The sequence below is a fragment of the Setaria viridis genome, chromosome 2 (genome assembly GCF_005286985.2).
Source record: "Setaria viridis chromosome 2, Setaria_viridis_v4.0, whole genome shotgun sequence".
Classification (NCBI taxonomy): domain Eukaryota; kingdom Viridiplantae; phylum Streptophyta; class Magnoliopsida; order Poales; family Poaceae; genus Setaria; species Setaria viridis.
This window is the reverse complement of record NC_048264.2, coordinates 40,960,956-40,973,699: the sequence shown is the minus strand read 5'-3', so window position 1 is coordinate 40,973,699 and position 12,744 is coordinate 40,960,956. Positions and strand designations below refer to the sequence as shown.

General features: G+C 45.9%; 1 protein-coding gene across 1 annotated transcript; it reads right to left on the bottom strand.

Moving 5' to 3' along the window:
- Window positions 1-2,725: 2,725 nt before the first annotated feature.
- On the bottom strand, window positions 2,726-5,626 carry LOC117843200 (protein ACCELERATED CELL DEATH 6). Its single transcript, XM_034723758.2, has 3 exons — window positions 4,721-5,626; window positions 4,013-4,575; window positions 2,726-3,526 (listed from the first exon to the last, which is right to left on the bottom strand). The coding sequence occupies exons 1-3, from the start codon at window positions 5,433-5,435 to the stop codon at window positions 2,774-2,776; spliced, it is 2,031 nt and encodes a 676-aa protein (XP_034579649.1). The 5' UTR covers window positions 5,436-5,626; the 3' UTR covers window positions 2,726-2,773.
- Between the last annotated feature and the right edge of the window lie 7,118 nt (window positions 5,627-12,744).

Sequence of the window (12,744 nt, the reverse complement as noted above, 5' to 3'; positions counted from 1 at the left end):
AACGGATGTCCGGTAATGGGAGTTGTTTTGTTGATTCTGGTTATCTTGCAAAACGGCGTGGATTGCAGTGGATGTTCCGTGCCTGATGCTTGCCTTTTAAATTAGGTAGTCTTAGTGAACTGATGATAAACAATTTAGGCCAGCATCATACCAGACACATTATGCAACATGTTCGATGATTTGGCTTTGGTCTTTCTACGCTAGTAATTTTCACGGGCCTTTGCACGCTTCTTATCCTTCTCTTCCTCCGTCAAATTGGCATATGTTTTCCTTTTCCTTTGCCTCATACGTTCGGCCAGATCAATATTTTCGATTCCTTAACCATCAGCAGTTTAAAAAGACTAACACATGACTTGCAGAATGGGCAAACAAACAAATAATATGGGGAGCCAGGGAAAAGGATACAACCATCAGATTCTCCTCTCAATCTCTTATGACCACGGCCATACCTGCTGGCCGGTGTTGTATTTGTCACATCTCCGAGTGGGCGAAATAGAATAAAATCACGGGTTCCAGCACATCTACCATGAAAATCATATTGCATCGTCACATTGATGATCTTAATTAAGGCCCAAGCAAAATATAGGTTCAAGTAAATGTTGGTTATTCCTCAGAATCTACGAGCACGTATAAATAAAAGAAAAATAAGTATGAAGCTTTGTCTTAAAACAAAGCTTGATGCTGTATCAATTTTCTTGCTTGCTATCCCCTTATCTTTATGCTATAAATTTTTTTTGCTTGCAAGCTAGACTCCGTTGAGGATTTTTAAACGTGCATAGGAAAATGATGTTCTACGTCAATAGATACTGTCGAAATCAGGACTGAACTAAATGGTCGTGATCCACCAGTGCTCTACATGTTTAAGATGCGATAGAGAGATTGAGCTTAAACCTGTAGGCGTGACCACCCCACCGTGGACGGAGGAATAGGGGGCCGCTGATCTCCCTCGTGCTAGTCAAGCTGCCTAGAGCTCCATCCGTTCGTTGTCACCTTGTACTGCTGCTACTACTGGGCTAGAAGCCTAGAACACAGTAATCAACATGAGTGCCAAGGGAAAAAGGAAGACACCGTGGAATCAAATTACAACAGTTCACCAACTCACCCATACGAGCTCCGGCGAGGTGATCACCATGACCAAGTCTTGCCGCGGCCACGAGCACCGGCCAGGTGATCACTACGAACACGAGCAGCCGATTTTAGACGATCTGTTTTTGCACGTGGGAGTCGTCCCGTAGATGGGCCAACGGCCGCCGGCAACCGGCCGCTGCTCTGACTGCCACGAGCACCGGCCAGGTGATCACCACGAACACAAGCGATCTGTTTTTGCACGGGCCAAGGGTGCTCCCAGGGCCTGATTGCAAATTATCGTGACCCTCCCAGGGCAAGGGCGCTAAAGAAGGCAACTCCACAGGCAGCCGCATGGATTAATGGCAATCACGGTCATCATGGAGAATCACCGTGATTTGATTACGGTAACATTGCCAACAGGCCGGGACCGGTGCGGAGGGGCGCGGGTACGGGAAATTCCATCGGTGAAAAAAAGTCTTGCGCATATGGCAGAACCATTTTGCATCTTGCGCTTTTTGTTTAGGACATTGAAACTTTCTCCACCTTTGGACTGGCGAGTGGGTCCTTTGTGGGAGGTATTCGGAAATATATCTAGTGAAAAATAATTGTTTTCGATCCTTATAGTATAGATTGATAGATAGATATAAGTTATATAGATATCGTTAGACCTCCGATACGACTTATTTGAATTGCAACTTTTGCAAAGGTATACTGTTTTTTAATTATTTTGCAGCTATAGTTTTGCCACGTCTTGACACCAACTTTTGCATGGACACAAGCTAACACCGAGAAGTTGGAAATATTTTATTTCAAAAAATAAGTTAGAAATGTTGCGTTAAAAAAATACAAAGAATTGTACGTGTGCCATGAATGCACATCAAGGGTTTAAACAACAGTATAGCAATGTCCAACTGGAATACTTGATCACGGCCCTGTTTGTTTAACTTGCAGATTGTTGATTACAGGATGGGAGGGAGGGGAAGCAGATTGTTGGATGTAACAGTTTGGCTTGTGGATTGTTACAATCTAGGACCTCTTGCAGATTATAACAAACCGGAGCTAAAAAAACAGGGCCACATATGCTCTAAAGATTGAATAATGCCAAACAAGTGATAGGTATGCGGTGAATGTAGACTATCTGGGCAAAATGAGTGGAACTCAGTTGGTAAGATTCAGGCCCCGTTTGGGAGAACTGTTCCGAAAACGGCTTCACCGGTGAAGCTAAAAATAGCGGCTTCACCCAACTTCTAGTTCATTTTAGCCTCCGTTTACAAAATAGTTTCATGCTACAGTGCCTTGTTTTGCGCAAAACAGGTAAAACCGAAGTTAAGATAAACCCTACCAAATAGCACCTCGTATGGATGGGGCAATATTTCCAAGTGATCGACTTTGTCATCTCGGGAGAATAGTCCAAGCTTTATTCCTACTTTGTAATATAATACAAATAGCCAGATCCACCCGTTTTTATTTTAGCGATACAGTATATAGATCAAAATTCCAATTGAACTATTGAAGTACTTGTGCTGTAACGTAACCATCCATTCATTGATGCACCAATTACATAATCCTCTTCTCTACTGGCAACGATCCAAGGATATTTTATTTTAGCTGCTTGGCAGAATTCAGTTGAATGGCATGTAGAGAGAATTATTCCAAATTACTAGCAATGGTATATATACTCCTTCCGTTTCAAATTGTAAGCATTCTAACTTTTTTTTGGAGAGAAAGCAATGTCTAATTCCGTGGCAACGGTGATGGTGACCATGACGAGGATAAGGAACAATGGCCATGCTGAATATTTGTACAGAAGACTTCCCGACAAAGCATGAAACCATTCTCGCAGTCCCGAAGGGCGCCGGTGTACGTTGAAAAGTCCTTTCCATCCTGCTCGCCGATGCACTGCGGTCACCAGCCCAGGAAGATCCGTGGCAACCAAGACGACAGATGATTGGCCCACTGCAAACAAACACGCCAAGTGTACAAATACAACAAGACGACGATTGGCATTACCAAGCACGAGGTCAAGCCCGAAGGCAAATGCAGCAATCATAGACACTGCTCCCATGAACACGAACAAAGGTGCCGCACGGTTGTACTGTCGACGACGGTTGCGTGGAATTTCTCTCACGCCACCGACTATGAGGAAGGACGTTGCTGCAACAGAGCAGACGAAGGCCATTGTGTCTGCTACGACGAACGCTCTGAATGCAAACCTTCTTGCTAGTATTGCTGTCCCAGCACTCGGGTGGTCATCGGCGACCAAACCGCCGGGCACGGTGAAAGCCGCAGCGAATGCCACGGTGGCAATCAGGACGGATCCAATAGTGAAGCTTTTAATGTAATCTTCATGGGAAGTTTCTTCCTCAGCGCCAGTAGGTACGTTGTCCACAAGCCGATGGCCTGTAGCAACGCTTGCTCCAGACCAATGTAGATACTCAAGCACAATCCAAAGCGGATCCTATTGATCGTAACAAGGAAACTGGTTTTAGTGCTTTTCATCAAGTGGATGTCCACAACATAGTACATGACGTTTGCAAATAGACCGTCTTATTTAAATCTACTACTATTAATACTCACGAGATGTACTAGGAACAATAATTTTTTAAAGAATTAGCAAACATTCACGAGCATATCACCTTGCGGCTACCAACAACTACTATATGCTTCAAACCTTTCAAACACAAGCCACCAACATCACAGGCCCTAGGGAATAAGGAACTAGGCACAATATAAATCCTATGAGCTAAGTTTTTTAGTCATGTAAAAATATGAAATAATTTTGTTTTTCCTGAATATTCCATAGAAAAGCCTCCAAAAAATATCCATGGAAAATGACGTGGTACCATGGAGACGTATGATCAGCTAGCTCTAGTAAGGGAAAATGGGAAATGATGCGTGCAAAACAGAGTTACGATAATGCAATGTACAAGATCGATGGACTTACCAGACGATAGTACAATGTACCACGTACTTGTCCACGACGACCAAGATCTCGAGCAGTAAGGCCATCTTTATTGGTAATGCCTATGTCAACAATTACAGTCTGCAGTAGTAGAGTGACGATCCATGGACGAATGTACTTCACAGCTAAATGAAACGGTGTATTTCCATCATGATCCATCGCGTTTAACAGCACAGCTGAGGTGTAATTTTGGCAGATGTGACAAACCACTGTTTCCTGATTATGTTCGACGGCACAATGAAGAAAATTTCTTCCTTGATCATCAACCATTTCGCAGTAGTCGGGGCATTTCTCTACGAGCTTGTCAATAATTTTTGTACTGCCGACCATAGCAGCAGTATGTATCGGAAATAAGCCACGGTGATCTGAAGTGCGAGCTAGCTTGTCAGATGTAGGAACATCTAGGAGCAGGCCAACGACGTCTAGTTGCTTATAGATTATTGCCAAATGAAGAGGCGTTCTCCCTGACGAATCAACTTTGGTAAGCAACGCTGGACCTTCAGGCTCCCACTTCAGAATTTCTCGAGTCATTTCTTGAGCGATTTCTTGTTAAAGATTGGATTTGGCAGTTTGTCACCAATTAGTTACGGAGCACAGATCATAACTCACTGATTTTTTTAAGGATTATCGAAACAAACATCAACATAGAAAGTATGAACATTCAATGTGTAACCCCTTTTAGTGGCGTACCTCTGAAAACAAAAACCGCAGAATGCAAAGCAGTCCGTCCCTTGGGGCCAGAGTACGACGCGGGTGACGGCGTTCCGTCCAACGACGGCCGTACAATCCTCCGAACCATCTGCAGCGAGCCAATCGACGCTGCCAAGTACAATGGCGACAAGCCGTCTTCAGCTGCGAGCGAGGATAGCTCGGGAGCCTCCGTCATCAGCAGGTCCACCAACACGACGCTGCGGTGCCGGACCGCTTCGTACAGCGCGGTGGCGCCCAGGCAGTTCCTCGCACGCAGCGCCGCCGCCGCCTCCTCTCCACCGGCGCGCATCGCCGACAAGAGGCAGGCCGCAACCTCCCGGTGGCCGGCCTTCGCCGCGCAGTGCAGCGGCGTGTCGAGGTCCCGGTTGCGCGTGGCGACGAGCGAGGGCGCCTTCTCGCAGAGAAGCGCCGCGAGCTCGGCGTGGCCGCGGCTGGCGGCGAGGTGCAGCGCCGTGTTGCCGTTGCTGGTCACGCCGAGGAGGCAGGAGGAGCTTGTTGCCTGTCCCGGTGGTGCCACCGCGGTCGGCGCCGCCGGCTGGACATCTATCGCGACGTCGCCGTTTGTTTGGCCTTCCGAGCTCAGCACCTCCATCAAGCGGGCGGCGTTGCCGGCGGTCAGCACCTGCAACAGCTCCGGGCTCAGCATCATCTGATCCGGTACGAATTCCACCGGCGCGGCAAGAGCTCCCGCCATGATTGATTAGGAACGACGACTGGAGTGTCGTGCTTGCGATTGTTTCCTTGGTTGCTGTGTGTTTTTATTGTGCAAAGCAAAAGCACAGTAGGCTTAAGAAACGAGTCAATGGATGGTCGTCTACTGGGGTCAATTATCGATCTGTATTTTCTATCTTTTGTCGTGCTTTCTACATTGTTTAGGACACGGTAAAGCAATAAGCCACTACCGCAGACAGCAGCGCCGCTTTAAAAAAAACCGAAAAAGATTCTAAACTAATGCTGGGTGTCGTCCTTCCCTTCTGCAGGCTGCTGCATGTTAACGCGTATCCATGTTAACACGCGCTGCCGATCTCTTTAATTTTTGTTATGACCCCTATCGCCAGCAGTCAACACAGTACCAACCACCTGCCGTATACTTTCCACTTGTTCCTTTAAATTCTTTAATCGTAGCCTAGCTCATCATGTGCGCCATTAGCTGCCTCCAAACTTGCTTTGCTTCTTTCCCAGCTCAAAACTCTTTAATCTCCGGTCAGCCGCAATGCAAAAGCACAATAGACATGATATACTGGCGTCTACTGCAAGTTGCGGTGTTGTTCACTAACAGTGACAGCGTTTTGTAGAGAATCTAGGCTCTATATGCATCAGTTTTAATTTGTTATATGACTCATTACCGAAAGACGACCGGCACCAGTCGACACACCACTTAAACAATTTCCTATATTTTGCCAAAACGTCGCGCCCAGCATAGCCCGATGAAAATTTTCTTTTTGCAAAAACACAAGAATAATTATGAATTGCTCCCTCCGATTCGACAAATAAGAAAGCATCAAAACGCCGGATAAGACAGGGCACGCTGTCCACGCTCATCGTCACTGGTAGTTCTGCTTGAGCTTTGCATCTCGGTGTCTAAAAGCAGAAGCTTATCACCCTTTTGTGGTGGCGCATAAGAGATCTTACTAAGGCTAACCACTGGTGGCGGTTGGGCAGCAGGATATGGGTAAGCTATGACATAATCCCTGTTATATCCATTAAGGTTATCATCATGGTCAAGATACATGTCAAGAAATCTATGGCCAAACTCTACCATGGAAACCATGCTGTTAGTATCAGCATCCTTCTTGATTAGTACGGGTCCATCTTCATTCATATTCTTGCCAGGACATAACCAGTACGCCTTAACTCTATTAGCCATCTAGTATCCAAGATCTTCAACAATATCTTCAGCCACTAGAGGCGACCATTTGTCCATCTCACAGAAATCATACCAGTCTTTGAATTGCAACTTTTGCGAAGGCTTGACACCAACTTTTGCATGGACACAAGCTAACACTGAGAAGTTGGAAATATTTTATTCCAAAAAATAAGTTAGAAATGTTGCGTTAAAAAATACAAAGAATTGTACGTGTGCCATGAATGCACATCAAGGGTTTAAACAAAGTATGGCAATGTCCAACTGGAATACTTGATCACGGCCCTGTTTGTTTAACTGATTACAGGATGGGAGGGAGGGGAAGCAGATTGTTGGATGTAACAATTTGGCTTGTGGATTGTTACAATCTAGGACCTCTTGCAGATTATAACAAACCGGAGCTAAAAAAACAGGGCCACATATGCTCTAAAGATTGAATAATGTCAAACAAGTGATAGGTATGCGGTGAATGTAGACTATCCAGGCGAACTCCGAAAACAGCATCACTGGTGTGGCTTCACCCAGCTTTTAGTTCATTTTAGGCTCGGCTTACAAAACAGCTTCACGCTATAGTGTCTCGTTTTGCGCAAAACAGGTGAAATCGAAGCCAAGATAAACCCTACCAAACGGAGCCTCGTGCGGATGGTGCAATATTTCAAAGCGATCGACTTTGTCATCTCTGGAGAATAGTCCAAGCTTTATTCCTACTTTGTAATATAATACAAATAGCCAGATCCACCCGTTTTTATTTTAGCGATACAGTATATAGACCAAAATTCCAATTGAACCATTGAAGTACTTGATTACATGTAGTGCTGTAACGTAACCATCCATTCATTGATCCACCAATTACATAATCCTCTTCTCTACTGGCAACGATATTTTATTTTAGCTGCTCGGCAGAATTCAGTTGAATGGCATATAGAGAGAATTATTCCAAATAGCAATGCATATATACTCCCTCCATTTCAAATTGTAAGTCATTCCAACTTTCTTGGAGAGTCAAACCATTTTATGTCTGACCAAAATTATAGAGAGGATCACAAAAGATTTATAGCACGAACAGATATACTATGAAAATATATTTAATGAATAAACTAATGATACTTATTTAGTATCATGAATGTTAGTAATTTATTGTATAAATTTGATCAAACTTGAGATGTTTGGACTTTCCAAAAAAGTTACAATGACTTATAATATGGAACGAAGGGAGTACAGTACATGTTGATAGAAACCGAGACATCACTCAATAGTTTGGCAAAGCAATGTTTTGTGCGATGGCAAAGATGAAGGTGGTTGTGATGGTCAGAAGGAGCCATGGCCATGCTAGATATCTGGACAGAAGACTTTCCAACAAAGCATGAAACTGTTAGATTGATCTCTTTCCCGATTGACCCAAAGGCCAATCAGGACCTTGATCTGCGCCCTGATCGGGGGCGCTCACCCTATCAATGGGTGGTGGGCCCCTGTCGCGCTGCGCTATATAAACAGGGTGGGGGGACCCGGCTCGGCTCACGAGGTTCGCCGAAGCCAGCCGCCCCCACCGACACACCTACCGATCTAGGTTGCGCAGTAGCGGCGGGAAGTTCCACCGCCACTTCGCCGGCGACCAAGCTCGGCACTGCGCGTCGCTGCCTTGCGCAGACTCCGTCAACAGAACCCGCGATGGCCAGCAGCTCTGCTGCTCCCACCTCTAGGGGTGAAGGTAAACCTATTTCCCTCTCACTCACACTAGGCACTCACCAGGAACACCTTGCTCCCATGTTTCACTCGAACCCGACTAGATGTGCTCTAGAGATCCTAGGCTAGGTCCTAACAATGGTATCAGACACCTCCTAGAAGCTACTCTAGATCGGGAAAAGACTCAGATCGAGAAAAAGAAGAAGAAAGAAAAGCAACAGAAAGAAAACCCTAACCCTAACCCTAGATCTAAAGACAGGGAGACGCGGGACAACTTACCTGCTGTCGCCTTCACCGCCGCCAGCCATCGCCGGCGAGTGGCAAAGGCCGGCCGAGCCTCGGGCTCGCCGGAGAAAAAGCTCACCCGAGCCGCCGGAGCATCCGCTCGGGGCCCGGGGGGCGCAAGAGCACCACCACAGGACCGCTCGACGGCGGCGCGCCCAACCCTCAGGGTGGACGCGCGCGCCGGCGTGGGGACCCGCGGTGGCGCCGCCCCTTTTCTCCATCTGGATCTCGAACCTTCGGTTTTTGGAGGGAGGAAGGGGGAAGGCTAGAAAAGAAAGGGAGGAGGGGGCTGCCGCGGCCGTGCGCCGGCGGGGCCATCCCTCCACCGCCGCCGCCGGCCATCGCCGGGCGCGGGAGAGACAGCCTCGCTCGCCGCCGCCGCCGCGGCGAGAGCGAACGGGAAGAAAGACGAATGGGGCTAGGGTTTCCAGGGGCTGGCCGTCGGCCGGTTTTGTTCCGCCGCAAATGGCGCCTGGCCGTCGGATCTGGACGGACGGTCGTAATCGACCGGGCCACTTTCGGCCCAGGCGGGACGCGGCGGCAGGCCGCTTTCGCGGCCCAGGCCCAGGTTACGGCCTGCTCACCAGCGGCCGCGCGGGAGGCTGAGCGCCGGGCCGATTTTCGTGGGCCGCGTTAGCGGGCTGGCTGCGCAGCGTTAGCAGGCCGCCTGCGTAGCGCGTTAACGGGCCGGCTGCGCCGCGTTAGGCCGCCGGCGTCGCGCGTGGGCCGGTTTTCGCGATTTGCACAGTAACTTCTGGTATTTTGTTTTTTCTATTTCCAGAAGCATTTAATTGATGTTTTTTGCATAGTTTTAGTCTCTAATCTAATTTGAACCAACGGGATAATTTGTATTAGAGATTAATAAAGTTTTTTACAGTGTTTTGCTTCTAAAAATAGATTTATTTCACAGTTTCCGCTGCAAAAGTCATATTTATTGCTCTATTTAAATTTAATTTGAACCAACGAGATAATTAAATTTTGTGAGAGCATGATAAAGTTAATTAGATCATGGTGCTGTTATTTTCTGACCAACGCTGTTAATAACTGTATCATGATTTAAAAAGTTATTTTGATGCTTTTATTTCTATTTCTGCCCAACGGTGATATAGTTTTAAATTGCATCAACAGTTGTATGTTTTATTTTTTGACCAACGTTGGAAATGAATCATGCAATTGTCGTTATGATCTCACTTATGGATTGTGAATTTCAGGATCATTCAACTTAATGGCGTGTCTCAAAGAGATACCCATTCTCAAAGGCAACAACTACACAGAATGGAGGAAGAAGATTGAGTTCTCCTTCGTTTGTGGAGAAGTTGACTGGGTGCTGACCACACCGCAGCCACAAGCTCCACAGAAGCCAGTGAGGGCTGATGGTGATGATGATGCTGCATGGCAGCAAAAGGAAAGGGACTATGCTCCACTGGAGTTGGCATACACCCTTGAAAACAAACAGTGGACCACTGCCAACAAGAAATGTATGGCTTTGGTAAAGAATACGATTGAGCCTGCAATTTTGGGCTCGATCGCAGAGTGTGACTCCGTTTCAGAGTACCTCGACAAGATAAGGAATCAGTTCACTGGTTCCTCAAAGATATATGCTACCCAGCTGTTCAAGCAGCTGGCCACAGAGAGGTACAATGGCGGAGGGACTGGCATAAGAGATCACATCATGAGGATGTATAACTTGGCAGCACAGATGAAGCCTATGGATCTTGAGCTCAAGCCTGGGCACATTATGCATTTGGTTTTTGCTTCTCTGCCTAAAGAGTTTGACACTTTTGTTGTCAATTACAACATGCAGCCAGAACAGTGGGACATGGAGAAAATGATCGCCATGTGCGTGCAGGAAGAGGACAGACTTAGATCCTCACATGGTGGCTCATTACACTATGTGAAGGATAACAGGAAAAAGATTGCTAACCCCTCTTTCAAGGCACGTGGAAAAGCTCCTATGCAACAGAATCACCAAAAGCTTCTCCTAGTAGACAAAGACCAATGTCTACATTGCAAGAAAAAGGGGCACTTCAAGAAAGACTGCCCCGACTGGTTAAAGTCAATAATGGCAAAAGGAGGTGAGAATACTATTTCTTTTGTAAATGAATCCTTGTATACACAGTATTCGAAATCTACTTGGTGGATTGACTCAGGTGCAACTGTTCATGTTGCAAATTCTTTACAGGGATTCCATTCGACGAGGACTACGCAAAGAAGCGAAAGATGCGTTGAAGTCGCAAATGGAGTCCAAGCAGAAGTTGAAGCTGTTGGCGATGTCTCTTTAGAGCTAGTTGATGGTTTCATGCTTGTACTTAAAGATGTGCTTTATGTTCCCTCATTACACAGAAACTTAATAAGCATTTCACGTTTGGACCATGATGGTTATGAATGTCATTTTGGTAATGGAAAGTGTGCCATTTGGTTCGATAATGCATGTGTTGGTGTTGCCATCCTTCACAATGAGTTATATTTATTATCATTGCGTGAAAAAGTTAATTCTGTGTGTGATGTGAATATGAATGTATCCTCGTCAGAGAAAGAAACAAAGAAAAGAAAGAGAACTCATGAAATATCGTCGAAATTATGGCACTGTCGTTTAGGCCATATTTCGAGGGGGAGAATAGAAAGACTAGTTAAGAATGAAATTCTTCCTCAATTAGAGTTCTCAGACTTAGAACAATGCGTTGATTGCATTAAAGGAAAATTTGTAAAGCAAATTAAAAAAGGCGCTAAACGTAGCACAGGAATTTTAGAGATAATCCACACTGATATTTGTGGACCTTTTCATGTGAAAAGTGTGGATGGCTATGACTTGTTCATAACATTCACAGATGATTACTCCCGTTACGGTTATATTTATCCTATCAAAGAAAGATCAGAAGCGTTGGATAAATTTAAGATATTTAAAGCTGAAGTTGAAAATCAGCATAACAAAAGAATCAAAATAGTAAGATCCGACCGTGGGGGGGAGTACTATGGTCGGCATACCCCATTCGGCCAAGTTCCTGGACCTTTTGCAAGGTTCTTGCAGGAAAATGGCATAGTAGCCCAGTATTCAATGCCGGGCGAACCTCAGCAAAATGGAGTAGCTGAAAGGCGTAACCGTACACTGATGGATATGGTGCGCAGCATGATGAGCTATTCCACCTTACCATTGGGACTGTGGATGGAGGCGCTGAAGACCGCCATTCACATTCTTAATAGAGTACCAAGCAAGTCGGTGCCCAAAACACCGTACGAACTATGGACAGGAAGAGTACCCTCACTAAACCACTTACGTGTGTGGGGGAGCCCAGCTGAGGCCAAAGTGTTTAACCCAAACATCGGGAAACTAGATCCCAAAACAGTAAGTTGCCACTTCATTGGCTACCCGGAAAAATCAAAGGGTTTTCGTTTCTACTGTCCAGACAGATTCACAAAGTTTGTAGAAACGAGATAGGCGATTTTCTTAGAGGATGAGATGGTGAGGGGGAGCATGGTAGCTCGAGAGATTGATCTTGAGGAGAAGCGGGTGTGCGCACCTAATCCGATGATTCAGGAACCATACTTCTCACTACCTATTATTCCCGCACCGATAGTTCCTGAGGTCGTGGTGCAAGCACCTGCTACAGTCCCTGATATTGTGGTGCAGGCACCTGCTGTGATTCCACCCGTGGAAACGATGAGTGAAGTTTTGGAACCTGTCCTTCAGGAGCCAACTGAACCCATCATTGCACACGAGGAAGAGTTGCAGCAGCCACCTCAGAATAGTGTGCCACAAGCAGAGGCACAAAATATGCCTGAAAGTGAGGGGCCTAGAAGGTCTCAAAGGGTCAGAAAACCAACTATCCCTGATTGTTATAAACTTTATAATACAGAAGAAGTTCATATAGAAGGTGATCCCACTTCATATGAAGAAGCCATGAAAAGTGTTCACTCATCGAAGTGGCTAGAGGCCATGGAAGATGAGATGAAATCGATGAGTTCCAACAATGTTTGGGAACTTGAGGAGATTCCTAAAGGAGCCAAAACAGTAGGCTGTAAATGGGTCTACAAGACTAAACGTGACTCCAAAGGGAACATAGAAAGATATAAGGCGAGACTTGTGGCAAAAGGTTTTACACAAAGAGAAGGAATAGATTATAATGAGACGTTTTCTCCTGTCTCATGTAAAGACTCCTTCAGAATCATAATG

Excerpts from the sequence above, each read along its gene's own strand:
- LOC117843200 (XM_034723758.2), bottom strand. The coding sequence starts at position 5,435 with ATGGCGGGAGCTCTTGCCGCGCCGGTGGAATTCGTACCGGATCAGATG. Across the intron at positions 4,576-4,720 it reads TGCGGTTTTTGTTTTCAGAG|AAATCGCTCAAGAAATGACT; the intron begins GTACGCCACTAA and ends ATCTTTAACAAG. Across the intron at positions 3,527-4,012 it reads GTACATTGTACTATCGTCTG|GATCCGCTTTGGATTGTGCT; the intron begins GTAAGTCCATCG and ends TACGATCAATAG.